Raw genomic sequence first — 14769 nt, 5'->3', positions numbered from 1 at the left:
TAAAATTCTAATTTAACTGGGCACTTAGTATTTCTACTTGCTAAATCTTGTAAGGCCGATTCAAGGCTCTTCTTGACCTAACCTTGACGTATTTCCGATTACCCTGATTTCTCAAACCCTTTCGTCCATGAAAAGGGGCCCTTCGCTGGGTCTGGAAACAGCCTCACACTCTCCAACTCCAGAGAGGGGCTCAAGCTGGTTCCCTGGCAACAGTGATCCCCCGCCATGCCCCTGACACGTCTCTGTCCTGCCTACCACCTCTGGGTGCAGTGTCTCTCTGAACATGTCCATGCCCTGCCATCTCTCCCTTCTCTCCCCTCTGAAAGCAGGTACGGCCTGCACTGGTCAACCTGTACCCTTGGGTCATCTGCAAACATCTGTCTGAATGCCACATTTTCCCAGCTAGCGTGTAACTCTCACCCAGCCCAGCACAGGGACCCACAGGTAATAACTACTTGGTTAGGGACAACACCCTCTTGGTTCCCCCTGGCCCCAAACACACAGCAGATGCAGGCCCTGTGAGAGCAGAGACAGAGGCCCTCTCCTTTCCCCCTGGATCTTACCATCAAGCAGCGCAGCACACGTGTCGTGGAATAACTGAGTGAACGGTACTTTCTGTAAGGGCTGCGTCGGGCCAAGAATGATGGCTAAAGCAGCCAAAGTCATCACCAGCAGCAGGAGGGCTGGTGAGAGGGTTCCAACTATATCGTGGCTTTTCCGCCGTCACACCTCAGTCCTCTTCCAGGTTCTGGGTTTTGCCCTCCACCTCTCCGGAGCATGCCCCACACACGTGTTCCCATTTGAGACCAGCCTCACCTATCACCCTGAATAGGATATGCACGGCCTGGGCACTAGGCAGTGTCATTTTCTTTTCTCTCTCTTTTAAAGTAGATGCTCTGATATAAGTGTAATAGCCATACATTCATATAACAGTGTGCACTGGTACGAGCTTTCCCATGATTTATTTTTATATCAACAGACTTGAAAGGGGGGCAAAGCAGAGTTATTATCTGTTTGACAAACAGGAGAAGCTGAGTAGTTAAATGGCTCAGTCAAGTGAAGCTACCAGAGGGAGGCTTCGCCTACTGGTGTCTAACTTTCCATTTACAAATATGGCTCAAAATATCTCACGTTAGGAATGTAAACAAGACTATCTCATTTTCAAATAGGATGTTTATTTAGTCAAAGGTATGCTTATTCCCGCAAGCTTGGGTCACCACCCTGGTGGTCACACTGCAAGCTCGGGCCCAGTCACCTGCTCCCTGAGCTCTCCCTTGCCAGGGAGGGCTGGCCACCTGTCCCAACTTGGGGCTGCTCCCTGAAGTACCCATCAGATGTCTGGGGCTCCCCCAGTACCTGACCTTCCTGGCCAGTGTTTGCACAGAGGACTGGGAAGGAAGCGCAGTCAACAAACATCTTAGTTAAATGCCTGAGAGAGTTCACAGCAGAAAATGCTTGGCCAGGCAGCACCCCCTCCCCCCGCCCCTCGCTGGCGGCTGTCAGAAAGGATTAGCTTCCAGGAGGTGTCTGTAACACGGTGAGGTCGGAGGCAGCTCTGGGCGGATGGGACCACCGGCATCTGTGCCCAAGACCGGTCACCCATCATCAAAATTACATTCTCCACGGAGTTCTCTTGCGTGTGTGTTTGGACACACGTGTACTCGGTTAGTGAGGCTGGGGGTGTGACCCAGCTGGGGGCTTCCTTCGGGTGCAGGTAAGGGCTGTAGGGCTCAGCATCAGACCAACCCCCCCCCACCCACCCACGGAGTGGCTAAGTAAGGCTGCGGGGGGCCACGGGCAAGCAAACTGCAGGGTGGGCGCACGACCCCTGCCCGCCACGCCCTCCAGCTGGACAAAGTCAAGCTGCAGACCGATCGATGTCGCCAAAGTCCGGCCCAGAGGCCGGCGTGGCCAGGACTGAAGTTCGCGAGGGCCCTGCACGCCTTAGGGGATCCGGAGCCCCCAAATGCCTGAAATGTGCTCCCAGGGTCAGACCCAGGGGCCGGCTGCAGAGGAGCCTCCCGCCCCGGGCCCACAGACACCCGAGGAAAGCTGAGGAGCAGGGTGCTGGGGAGCGGGGTTGGGGGGTCAGTTTGAGGGCGCAGCTACACACAGCTGCCGCCCCCATTCCCTGCTGTCCCCACCCACCGCCCCTCCCGTCCGTCCCCAGCCGCGGCGCGCGGCTCCACCTCCCCGGAGCGCAGTCCACACGGTCCTCCTTCAACAAAAACAAGCCTACGCACCGCCCCCCGCACCCGCACCGGGCGGGATCCCGGGCTACGCCCAGCCCGCCACGCCACAGACGGTGGGTCGCCGGGCCCCGGCGGCACTCGGGCGGGGCGGGAGACGGAGCCCGGGCCGGGCGGCGCAGCTCGGCCCAGCGCCATCAGCCGTCCCCGGAGCGGCAGGAGGGGCGCGCACGGCGGCTGGGCGGCCCGCGTTAACCGCTTCCGCGCCGGTTCGGAGCGCCACGGGGGGCGGCGAGCGGGAGGCCCCGCGGGGCCGGACTCACCGGAATGTGCACCCGCAGCGAACGCCGCTTCTGGCTGCTGTTTTTCTTGCCGCCGCTCCCGCCGGGGCTGCAAACATCTTTCTTCTTCTTGGTGTCCATGGCCGCGCTTCCCATAACTTTAAGCCGAAGTTAATTCCGGGTGACCCGTTCCTGGAATTCGGTCCTCTCCTTCCCCGTGCCCGGCCCCTGCCGTCGGCCGCGGGCGCTGTTTACTGTCCCCTCCCGCCTAAAGACACCGCGTGGGGACTTCCGCGGGAGGGAGGTGGGGCAGGGACCTCGGGCCCGCCGGGGGTGGCGGTCGGCGGGAGCGCCGGGTTCACGTGTCCGCTTCCTCCTACGGGATCGTCCGAGGCAGAACCGAAGCCCGAGGCCGTCCCGGTTCGGGGCTACGCGTGGCGGCGTGCTCCCTCCGAGTGACAAAGTTTTCTTCCTTTGGCAAGGCGAGGCAACATTTCCCACCCTCCCGGCTCCCCGCCACTCCCTGATTCCCAAAGGTAATCGGACAGGCAGGTGCAGTTCAACACTTTGAGAAGCAGCCCTCCTATTGCCTGCGCCTGAGCGAAAGATCTGGCGAGAACTAGACGCTGTGTGTATTAACGTGAGCCTCGGCCGCAGAATAAACCAGCCCGCAGCCGGGAGCGAGGTCCGTCCTCCTTTCTGGGCGAGGGAGGGAGGAGGAGGGGAAGAGGAGGTGCAAACGCGGAGACTCTGCGCAATTGGACCGAGGCGCGGCGGCGAGCGCGGCTGCTGGCGCCGGGCCGGAGAGCGCGCGGGAGCCTCGCGGGGAGCGGAGGCCCAGTCACCCGCTCCGTCCCCCTGCTGCCGCCGCTCCAGGGCGCCGGGGCCGGGGGCTACGCGAAGGGCCGGGCCTGGCCCAGACGCAGGCGGGTGGCGCGGGGAGGTGGACGGCGGCGCGCCTCGAACAGGAAGTACACGGCGTGCCGCGCTCTCCCCTCGCCGCCGCGCGCTGTCGCCCAGGGGGCTGCGGTCCCCTGCGGCCGTGGCGGCGCGGGACCCGCTCCGAGACAGGAAACCGCCCCCCCCATGTCGGTCATAAATGTCTGACCCCCCGCCACACGCACCCTGAAACACGCACACGCACACGCGCCCCGTGCCCTGCAGACCCGGCGGCGGCGGAAGCACGGGGGTTTTGGTGGGATGCGCTTTGACCCGCACGTGTGTCTGGAAAACCGCGGCCCCGGGGCCCTGCCCGCCGGCGTGCGCGCTGAGATCGCACCGGGCAGGTGAGCCCCGGGGTCGCGGGCGGAGTGAGAGTTTTCACCGCCACCACCCCCCCACCCCGCCCGGCTGTTTCAGATTCACCCAGGAACCCGCGGTAAGGGTCGGGCGCGGAGTGCGCAGGCCGGCGCCGCGGGGCACACGGGGTTGCTAAGAAGGCGGAGGAAATGGTGGGGGCCGAGGGCTGGAAACCCAGGGCGAGGCCCCCACGTGCTGCCTCGGTCTCAGCCCCGCGCGTACCCCGCGCCGGCCGGGTGTGCAACCCGGACGCTTCCCCCACCCCGGCTGGAAGTGGGGCGAGTCCTCGTTAGAGAGTCGCCTGCCCTGCTGCTCGCGGCTCTGAGAACAGGGTGGCCCCCCAAAGTCACTCGAGCGCCTTGAACGCTGACGTCAGCTCTCCTGCTCCCCGGCCATCAGTGATGTGAGGACACAGGTCGCTTTGGGGACGCCCTGGGGGCCGTGAGGAGATGGCCTTCCCTCCTGTCCAGGTGCGGAGGGTCGCAGAGGTCTCCCCCGGGAAGGAATGTGAGCCCGCTTCAGGGACGCCCCCCAGGCGGTGCCGCCCACCCAGCCGCAAGACACCCTCGTCCAGCCTGTCTTTCCTGCTTCCCTCTCCAGTCCGAGTTCCTCCGCGTGTGTGAAATCCCCCATAGTCCGGCTGGTGCCTGGTTCAAACGTTCTTGAGGGTTCCTTCCCCTCCCGGCTCTCCAGTCCAGAGTGGACCGAGGGCGCTGAAGACCTTCCCGTCCCAGAGCCGTGCTTTCTGGACTGCTGCCGCTGCTAAGTGGTTTCAGTCGTGTCTAACTCCTTGTGACCTCATGGACTGTAGCCACCCAGGCTCCTCTGTCCATGGGACATTCCAATCAAGAATACAGGAGTGGGTGGGTTGCCTTTCCCTTCTCCAGGGGATCTTCCCCACCCAGGGATCAAACTCGCGTCTTTAGTGTCTCCGGTACTGGGAAGCGGGTTCTTTACCACTAGCGTCACCTGGGGAGTTTTCTGGACAGAAGGTTGCAATGCACTGGAGGGAACCGCACCTGGGTTCAAAAGCCACTTAGCTATCAGGTGTGGAGTTTCTCGCTTTGACCTTGTTCTGACGGACTGCTTGGCTGGGAGTCGGGGAGGATTTCCGGAGACTCAGGGAGATGACTGCCTTATTCCACTGAACGCTGGAAACACTGTTTAGAAAGAGACAATGGTGGGCCTTCAGCGTACCTGATGTGGTATAAAGCCCTCCCGGACCCACGGAGAGTGACTCTCCAGTTGTCATTTAAATTCCGTCTCTTCAGTTTAATATTTTAATCCCTGTCACAGTAATAATTAGCCAAGGCAAGCGAATGACTCCATTTGCTGAGAACTGGTTTTGGAAGGAGAGAAGGAGGGGCAGGAGGGAAGTCAGGGAGCCTTGGAAGTGCCCTCCTGGGATCCATTCAGAATGAGGACGCTGCCCTGTTATTTCTCACACGGAGCATTTTGCCTGAGGCCTGTCATGGTTAATGGGCTGTGTCTGGATTATTAGAATAGGTACTTTTGTCTGTTGATTTGAGTAAATATGCCCCAGCATTTCTGGGCTTCCGGGGTGGGTCAGCGGTAAAAACACCCACCTGCAATGCAGGAGCTGCAGGTTCAATCCTTGGGTCGGGAAGACCCCCTGGAGGAGGGCATGGCAACCCACTCCAGGGTTCTTGCCTGAAGAATCCCATGGACAGAGGAGCCTGTTGGGCTAGTCCGTGGGCTTGCCCCATCACTCATTAATAAAATTCATTTGCTCTCTGAGTTTGGTTGGAGTGTAGACTTTTCTGCCTGGGAATCTTAAAACATTTTACTGTATTGCCTACATTTTAAGAGTGCCCCCACCTTTTTGTTGTTGTTGTTCCACATGTTAATTTTTTTTTTTCTCAATCTGGGTTTTGTTTTTTTTTTTAATGTTTTATTTGCTTTATTTTTGGCCGCACTGGGTCTTGGTTGCTTTGCCTGGGCTTTCTGTTCAGTTCAGTTGCTCAGTCGTATCTGACTCTTTGCGACCCCACGGACTGCAGCACTCTAGGCTTCCCTGTCCATCATCAACTCCTGGAGCTTACTCAAACTCATGTCCATTAAGTTGGTGATGCCATCCAACCATCTCATCCTCTGTTGTCCCCTTCTCCTCCTGCCTTCAGTCTTTCCCAGCATCAGGGTCTTTTCCAATGAGTCAGTTCTTCATATCAGGTGGCCAAAGTATTGGAGCTTCATCTTCAGCATCAGTCCTTCCAATGAATATTCAGGACTGATCTCCTTTAGGATGGACTGGTTGGATCTCCTCGCAGTCCAAGGGACTCTCAAGAGTCTTCTCCAACACCACAGTTCAAAACCATCAATTCTTCCGCTCTCAGCTTTCTTTATAGTCCAACTCCCACTTCTGTAGTTCCGGCAGATTGCGGGTAGGGGGGCTACTCTTCTTTGTGGTATGAGGGGCTTCTCATTGTGGTGGCTTCTCTTGTTGCAGAGCATCCCCTTTGGGCATGTAGGCTCAGTAGCTGTGGCTCTCCCGCTTAGTTGCTTCAGGGTATGTGCGATCTTCCCAGACCAGGGATGGAACCCGTGTCCCCTGCATTGGCAGGGGATGAGTTCTTATCCACTCTGCCACCAGGAATGTCCCTGGGTGTTTCTTATTGATGGTGTCAGAGAAGCTTACCAGTCATTTTTAAAACATATGTTCATTTATTTGGGGCTAAATCAGGTCTAAGTTTCGGCAGGCAGGATCTTTTTTTGTTGCGGCCTGTGGGCTTCTCCCCTTGAGGCTCACGGCCTCAGTAGTTCTCCCACAGCATGTTGGATCTTACTTCCCCAACCAGGGATCAAACCCAAGTACCCGCATTGCAAGGTGGAGTCTTAACCACTGGACGACCCGGAAAGTCCCTTACCTGTTTTGTTTTGTTTTTTCCTTCTGAAAAGCAATTAATAAATTGATCGTACATCTTCCAATCAGTGAAAATGTATAATCAATTATAAATTCTATCAATCATACACAGAATGGAGGGAGCACAGTGGTTGCTTTGTGTTTGGGTGCCTCCTGGAGCCCCTTCTCTCCTTCACCTGGCTGCACAGTTGTTTTAGCCAGTAGCTGCATGTGGCATGCCCAACCTACAGCCTCTCTGTAAGGACCCTGACATCAGCTGTTTCTGAACACCCTGACCTATGACTCCCTTTGCAGAATTAATGCAATCAAATGTATGCTGAGCCAAAGAGAAACATTTTATGTAAAGGCAGAATTACTGATGTTACCTTTTGCCATAGGGTCCAGTATTGCTCAGCTGAGCACTGTTAACGATCCTGTCTTTATGTAAAATTCTGACTTGGGGGGAGGTATAACATGAAGTTCATAGATATAATTTCCCCCCCAAATCAAGGAGAGACTCTTAGTGGTCACCAAATATCTATGATTATCTACATAATAGATGTGATTATCTACATTTTCTAATGCACTAGCAGCTAGGGTAGGAGTCTGTAATTAATTCTGGCCAAAGAAATACAAGTGGAATTAGTAGTCTTACTTCTGAGTCAAGCAGTGAACAGTTAGCATGCCTCCCCCATTTCCCTTTTCCCTCCTGCCATGGTCTTGGAGGCCATGTTCCGTGTAAGATAGAGGAGGGCAACCCAACTTACATTGAACTTAAGTCAATTGGATTAAACCACTGATATGTTGTAGGCTTTCCTGGTGTTTCACACAGTAAAGAATCTGCCTTTAATGCAGGAGACCCAGGTTTGACCCCTGGGTTGGGAATATCCCCTAGAGAAGGGAATGGTTATCCACTCCAGTATTCTTACCTGGAGAATTCCATGGACAGAAGAGGCCTTGTGGGCTACAGTTCATAGGGTCACTGAGATTTTGGTAATTATTGGTTATCACAGCATAGCCTTGCCTATTAAAAAAATTACTACATTGAATTATTGTTTATCTTCAAGACTGATTTGGGGGCACCTCCTCAAATTTCACACCCAGGGCAAGAGCCTCATTTGCCTCATCTTTGTGTGGTCCTGTCCTTTTGACTGATGCAAGGGTGAGAAGCAGAGGTTAGCCAGGGCCATGGGCTGTCAGGGGACCAGCTTCCATGTCCCAAGAGAAAGAGTTAGTCCTCCCCAGCCCGGCCACTGAGGAGTGGTGTGGCTGTGAGCAGGGCACTTGTTTCATCCTTAAGGAGTGAGATTGCCCATGGAAGATTTAACGGGGGCGTGTATTTTGTCCCAATTGTATTGTGTATGTCTTGGTTAATTTTATTGCTCTAGGAATCCCTTCTTTAAATATATTGTTTTTCATTGGAGAATAATTGCTTTATAATATTGTGTTGGTTTCTGCTATACATCAACATGAATCAGCCATAGGTACACATATGTCCCCTCCCTCTTGAACCTCCCTCCCCCCTCCCACCCCGTCCCACCCCTCTAGGTTGTCACCAAGCCCCAGGTCTGAGCTCCCTGCTTCACACAGTAAATTCCCGCGGCCGTCTATCTCACGTGCGGTCATGCATATGTCTCAGTGCTACTCTTGCAATGCATTCCCCCCTCTCCTTCTCCTGCTGTGCCCACAAGTTCTGTTCTCTATATCTGCAGAAGTCCCTTTTTTAACTGAACTTTTTAGAAGAATTGCATGATGAACTGAAAATTTAAAACAGACAAGCAAACAGAAGACCGCTGGTCCTTCCCCACATATGGTTTACGAGCTTCTCAGGGGCAGCTGAAGTTTTGAACGTGTGTCCATCTGGGGCGTCACTTGTCTGGGCTACTCACAGTCAGGGTTTCAGATACGTGGCACCTGTTAACACTAGTGGTTTCCCTCGTGGCTCAGATGGTAAGGTGTTTGCCTGCAATGCGGGAGACATGGTTTCGATCCCTGGGTCGGGAAGATCCCCTGGAGAAGGAAATGGCAACCCACTCCAGTATTCTTGCCTGGAAAATTCCATGGATGGAGGAGCCTGGTAGGCTATAGTCCATGGGGTTGCAAAGAGTTGGATACGACTGAGCGACTTCACTGGGTTCTCTGGTCAATATTAGGTGCCGTTGCTAGGGTATTTTATGTATGGGAGAGGATATTATTAATGCTGTTTTAACACACATATTGGTATAATTGCTGTACCACCACTGACTCCCCAGACTAACATCCCCTGAACATTTGAGGTACCCCCAGGGCTCCAGGTCATCACACTGGCCACCGTGATGGTGCCACCTCTTCCCCAGCCAGGGCGGCATTTCATTCAGACATCACTTAAATGCTGCCCGAGGACACCGACAATCTAGTTGAGAAGTGAAATACGCAGAGTACAAGTCAGCACAAAACAAACGCTGGATAAAGAGTTTACGGGATGTTTAATTTCACTTAGCCTAGTTTTCTAGATTAACTATTCCCTACCCACCCTCTCGCCCCTTGCTTTTTTTTTTTTTTTCCATGTGGTCTATTAATATCCCATGTAAATGAAAATGACTCTGGAAACGATGAGTCATCTTGGTAGAGCATTGACAGCTTAGAAAGTCTTAGCGTCAGTGGTGTACTCATGGATTTCAAATTTGCCCTGTAGGGACTTCCCTGGGGGTTCAGTGGCTAAGACTCCACGCTCCCAATGTTGGGGAGGGCGGGCCTGGCTTCAATCCTTGGTCAGGGAACTAGATCCCATGTGCCCCAGCGAAGAGTTTGCATGCTGCAACTAAGACCCAAATACACCAAATATTTATGTATTTGGTGCAGCCAAATACATTAAAAAAAAAAAAAAGACTGCCCTGTAAACTTGGAATGTAATAGTGAAGGGGATATTGGTGATCGAGGGTGTGTAGACGGATGGACTTCTGTGTTTAATGGATTTCTGTTTTCAGTGGTGCTACATTCCACTGTCAGGAGGAAGAAAGGAATGGACTTTCTGATTACCTATTACATAGCAGACATTGTATTAGGTAGTTCATATTAATTATCTTACATGATTTCTATTAAAATCCCCCAAGAAAACTCTTCTCAGAATTTTACAGCTGAGGGAAACTGAGACTAGCTGTCAGCTTAGCTTAGCTGTCCATTTAACTTCTGTCCATTGGTCTTAATTTGCTGTGTCCTCTGAAAAGATATTTTAAAATGTGGCCCCTCCTTTTTAAAAGCTTTGCACAAGGCTGAGTACTACTGAGGAACCTCCTTCGGGGTGACCTTGGACAAGTGATTGAGCATCTTACCTAGGCATCACGCATCGGCTGCTATGCCTGTGACATAGAGCTGTGGGGAGAATAGCTGTGTGTTAAAATAGTCTATGTAGCCCAGGACACCAGTGACTCAATTCTGGGCAAAAGCAACTCTAGGGAAAGTGAAACCCTAAGGTTTGGAATCAGGACTCTGTAAGTTCTCTGGTCACTGATGGGATTCCGAGAGGGGCGGGTGTTATGTAATCATGAAAACCAGACTCGAGAGTCACATTCCAGTTTTTATTTCCCTTTTAAACCGGCCGCTGATCGGATGTCCTTGTGGCAGATTGCACTCCCTGGTACAGATGGAGCTGTGACTCTCCACCTGCGGGGAGAAGAGGAGGCAGGCGCTCAGGACCCGCGGACGGGGCAGTCTTGGGACGGCACCTCTCCTGACAGCCCTTTCCCAGGTCCCTTTTGATTTTCCGGGGGGGACCCGATCAAGCCACTCTGTTATCTGTGCTCCGGATTGCTCTTCACCCATAACGCAATATTGTAAAGCAATGTTCTGACCATCAGGCTGTGCCAATCCTGGAATCCGAGATGTACAGTGGGTTAAGGTGAAGCTAGATGGTGTGGCAATGTCCCCCAAGGGCAGACTTGTTCCTGTCTTTTCTCTGGAGAGTTGCCTGCTGTCTTGACCAGCTCTGTGCCTGCACACAGCCAGATAAACAAGCAAGGTCTGTGTGCCCATACAGTACTGTGCAGGGGGAAGGGTTTGTTTGCTGAATAAACGGATAGGTAACCCCCGCGATTATGCCCCCTACCTTGACTGTAGGTAATCGACACATGAACAGCGTTCGTTGGGAATGAAATCTTGGGTCCTGCCAATGCTGCTTTACAGTTTCCTGTGTGACTTTTGTCCCAGTGATCTGGCATTACTTCCCATCAGGGTAGCTTTACAGCTTCCTGTGTGACTTTTGTCCCAGTGACCTGGCATTACTTCCCATCAGGGTAGTGGGTTTGGGTTCCCTGGGCCAAAGAAGTTGACTAAAGATCTGTGTGCGTTGGTTCTCAACTTAGTACTGAGCTTTGAACATGTCATAAGCATACAGATTAATCCTGAGAAATGTTTGTTGTGGTCGTTCAGTCACTAAGTCCTGTCCGACTCTTTACGACCCCATGGACTGCAGCATGCCAGCCTCCCCATCCTTCACTGTCTCCCGGAATTTGCTCAGGTTCATGTCCATTGAGTCGGTGATGCTGTCTAACCATCTCATCCTCTGTTGCCTCCTTTTTCTCTTGCCCTCAATCTTTCCCAGCATCAGGATCTTTTCTGATGAGTTGACTCTTCACATCAGGTGGCCAAAGTATTGGAGCTTCATCTTCAGCATCAGTCCTTCCAATGAATATTCAGGATTGATTTCCTTTAGGATGGACTGGTTGGACCTGCTTGCTGTCCAAGGGACTCTCTAGAGGCTTCTCCTCCAGCACCACAGGTCAAAAGCATCAGTTTACCACTAATATCTGACTTCGGCTCACGACTGACCTCCTGACCTCTAACTCACCCGTCTACTTCGGACATGATTAAATAATGCAAATCAATTGTAATAATTTCCCAAGCAGATGAAATTACTTGAGGAATTAGACTGACTCCAAAGCTCATATATTGCAGATTCAAATCTGAACGTGAACTTGTACAGGGGGACGCTTCCCAGCACCACTGGCACCATCGCTTCATGTGACTTGCAGCTGGTGCCCACCCAGCACCACTGGTACCATCGCTTCATGTGACTTGCAGCTGGTGCCCAGACCTGGCCTCCAGAATGCCAGTTACAGGGACTTCCCTTGTGGTCCCATGGTTAAGAATCCAAGCTCCCACTGCCGGGGGCACAGGTTCGATCCCTGAATGGCGAACTAAGATCCCGCATGCCGCGTGGTACTGCCAAAGAAAAGATGCTGGAAGGTACACTTAAAAAAAGAAAGAGAGGGCCAGTTACAGCTTTTCAACAAGATTCCAGAACAAATGTATTTGCAGTTTTTTAGGCTTGGTCACATTTGGGGAACAGTGCACCAGATTGGAGCCTGGATTTCCAGGTGTGTTCAGACCTGCTGACCTCTGAACCCCACTGCAGATCCACGGTTATCATCCGGTTCTTCGACGTTTTCCTCCTATGAGGGCCCAGCCACACCCAGAGGCAAACCCATGCTCCACCTTGCCAGCCTGTACCCCTGTCCCTGCCCCTTAGCACTTTATTCCATAATCAGTAAGTGCCCCTTTGGTGCCCAGACAGAGCCCACAGGAGGCTTGGTCCAAGGGCTCTGGATGGACCGGCAGGGAGACTCCCAAGGACACAGGGGTTTTCACAGCCCTCCTTGTGCCTGTGGGTCAGAGCAGCATTTTGTAAGAATGTTCCTAAATATAACTCCCGAGAGTTGCATGAGGTCTTGGGAGAGGATGGGAGGGAGCGATTTTCCGAGTAAAACTCCATGCTGAGCAAAGGCTTGCGTCAGCTCCTGTTAGATCATTGCAACACACACTCCCAGCAGCATCTTGGTGCCAAAGGACTGGCTTGTTTTTCCTCTACCCACTCACTATGGCCCTTTACCCTCTAGGTCAAAAAATAAAGCATAATTATAGTGCTCATTGTTCTTTGACCAGCCTGAGAGAACATTTTTCCTGCGGTTGTAGCTCATTTACCCATGGCCCAGGGCTTCCCAGCATCGGGTGGAGGTGGGTGCACCAGCTTCTCTGGGCACCCAGGGTCCTGGCACGTAGTGCAGGGTTGGGGCGGGCGGTCTCACTGCCCAGGCACTGGGGCTTGTACCCTGAGGCCAACACGTCGTCCGTGACTCTTGTGGTTGGAGGCTGATAGAGCAGCTCTTTCCAGCCGAGCTTCAAGGAGCGCCTACGTCTCCATGGCACAGAACCGTGGTTCCAAAATCTCTGGTTTATGTTTCCAAGTTTAAGAACCGATGCATCTAGAGCACTGTATCTTTTAACTGCTCCTTCATTCTGAAGCTGCAGCCTGTCTGGAGACTTGCTCTTTTCCAGGGGGTGTGTTTTGGGGAGGGGGGCAGGGGTCACTGCCTCTGCTTTTAGAGGTTCCCTCTCCCGCCTCTGTGTTTCCAGGAAGGGCACGCCCTGGATCTTCGGCCAACCAGTATCTGGCCAGACTCGGCCAGTAGGAGGCAGTGGAGGAGTCTGGAGGGTAGAAGGAGGGACCCCAGGGATTTCGTCTTCCCCCCTGTTTTGCCTCGGGTGGCATCTTGCATAGTGTGTCTGTCCTCCGTGATTCCCACTCCACCAGGTCCAGCTGCCACCTGGCAGCCTCAACTACGGCTCTGACCTTGAACCCCTGAGCAGAAATCTGGCAGCCGTGGGGGTGAATGAAGTGGGCAGCTGGGGTGGAAGATGCTGGGAAGGCTCCGGAGGGCAGTGGGGCCAGCGTGGGCAAGAGGACAGGGGGGGCTGGTGCTCGGAGACTTGTATCCAAGACAAGACGATGCCAACTAGAAGGACCAGACTGAGCCTGAGTTTTGACGGACCGGCCCAGCCGTCACGTGAATGTGTTGTACCAAGCGGCAGAAGGGACCTGGGCGGCACAGTGAGGAACTGTCACTGACCTTCAGACCAGAGATATTCATGGCTCAGGCCAGGATGGGAGCGGCAGGGTGGTGAGTCGTCGCTTCCGGGTAGATTTTTGCAGGCAGAATCCCCAGGATTTGCGGACAGGTTGGATGTGAGGTCTAGCAGAGAAAGCGTGCCCTGTGGCTCTGAAGTTTTTGGCCTGAGCAAGTGGAAAGATCCTATCTCCCGGGAGGAGGGGCTGGGAAGTGGAGAGTCTGCTTTTAGCTACAATGTATCTGAGATGTAGGAAACCCTGGGAAAAAAAACAGAGGGAAAACACCAGGGCGACATCTGGCTGGAGAGGGGCATTGAAAAGTCATCAACCAAAGGCTGGCATTTCAAGCCATGAAGCAGAAAGACACTTGGGCAAGAGTGTAGACAGCAGAGAGAAGGGGTGAGGATTGCACAGGTGGCCCTCCCCGGGGAGAGGTTTGGGGAGATACGGAGGAACCAGCAAAGGGCCCACGAGGGAGCAGTCAAGAATTAGGAAGACAGCCAGGAGAGGTGGATCCAGAGACCACCAGACAGAGCGTCTGGGGAGGGGAGGAGCAGTCAGTGCTCAGTGAGTGACAAGGGGATGCAAGATGACCGTGGGTACACACCGCTGTGCGTGAAATAGGTCACCAACAAGGGCCTCCTGTGTAGCTCAGGGAGCTCTGCTCAACAGTCTGTAACCACCTAAGTGGGAAAAGAATCTGAAAAAGAACAGATGCATGTCTGTGTGTGTGCTAAGTCACTTCAGGGGTGTCCGACTCTTTGCGACCCTGTGGACTGTAGCCTGACAGGCTCCTCTGTCTATGGAATTTTCCAGGCAAGAATCTTGGAGAGGGTTGCCATTTCCTCCTCCAGGGGATCTTCCTGACTCAGGGATCAAACCAGCATCTCTTAACGTCTCCTGCATTGGCAGGCAGATTCTTTACCACTCGCTCCATGGGGGAACCCAGATATATGTCTGTGTATCACTGAATCACTTTCTGTACCCCTGAAACTAACAACATTGTAAGTCAACCATACTTAATTTTTTTTAAGTTAAGAAAATTAAAAAAATGACTGTGGCATTTGGTGACACGGAGGCCACTGGCAGCCTGGACAAGAGCTCGGGCTGGCCGGGGCCACAGCCCTGTGGAGTGGGCTCGAGAGGGACCAGTTAGTGGACACGGCACAAAGTGGAAGGCTTCCTGGAGCTTCCCTCCCTGGGGAGCAGAGAGACAGGCGGTGGGGAGAGAGGAATGGGGTCAGGAGAGGGCCTGTC

General features: G+C 53.6%; 1 protein-coding gene and 1 long non-coding RNA gene across 25 annotated transcripts in view; one reads left to right on the top strand and one right to left on the bottom strand.

Moving 5' to 3' along the window:
• The window catches only part of PRKAG2 (protein kinase AMP-activated non-catalytic subunit gamma 2), a 299776-nt gene extending 296432 nt beyond the window's left edge, over nt 1-3344 (bottom strand). For 22 of the 24 annotated variants that reach the window (XR_015161899.1, XR_015161900.1, XR_015161905.1 and 19 more), the window contains exon 1: nt 2513-3165. Coding sequence is in view for 9 of the 24 variants with exons in the window: in XM_086394816.1 (XP_086250942.1) it covers nt 2513-2626 (114 nt within the window). In the remaining 15 variants the exon portion in view is untranslated. Of the gene's footprint in view, nt 1-2512 lie in introns of all 24 variants that reach the window. The other 2 variants (XM_086394818.1, XM_086394819.1) reach the window with 2 other exon arrangements.
• On the top strand, nt 2188-12544 carry LOC147373421 (uncharacterized). The gene is made up of 2 exons (XR_015161916.1): nt 2188-2305; nt 11209-12544. It is a non-coding gene; the product is annotated as an uncharacterized LOC147373421 (long non-coding RNA).
• Nucleotides 12545-14769: the final 2225 nt, after the last annotated feature.

The sequence above is a fragment of the Bos grunniens genome, chromosome 4 (genome assembly GCF_055505025.1).
Source record: "Bos grunniens cultivar Pamir isolate PY7600 chromosome 4, Bosgru_T2T1.0, whole genome shotgun sequence".
NCBI classification, from domain to species: domain Eukaryota; kingdom Metazoa; phylum Chordata; class Mammalia; order Artiodactyla; family Bovidae; genus Bos; species Bos grunniens.
Note: the sequence above shows the minus strand (reverse complement) of the source record. Positions and strands in the feature narration are given on the sequence as shown.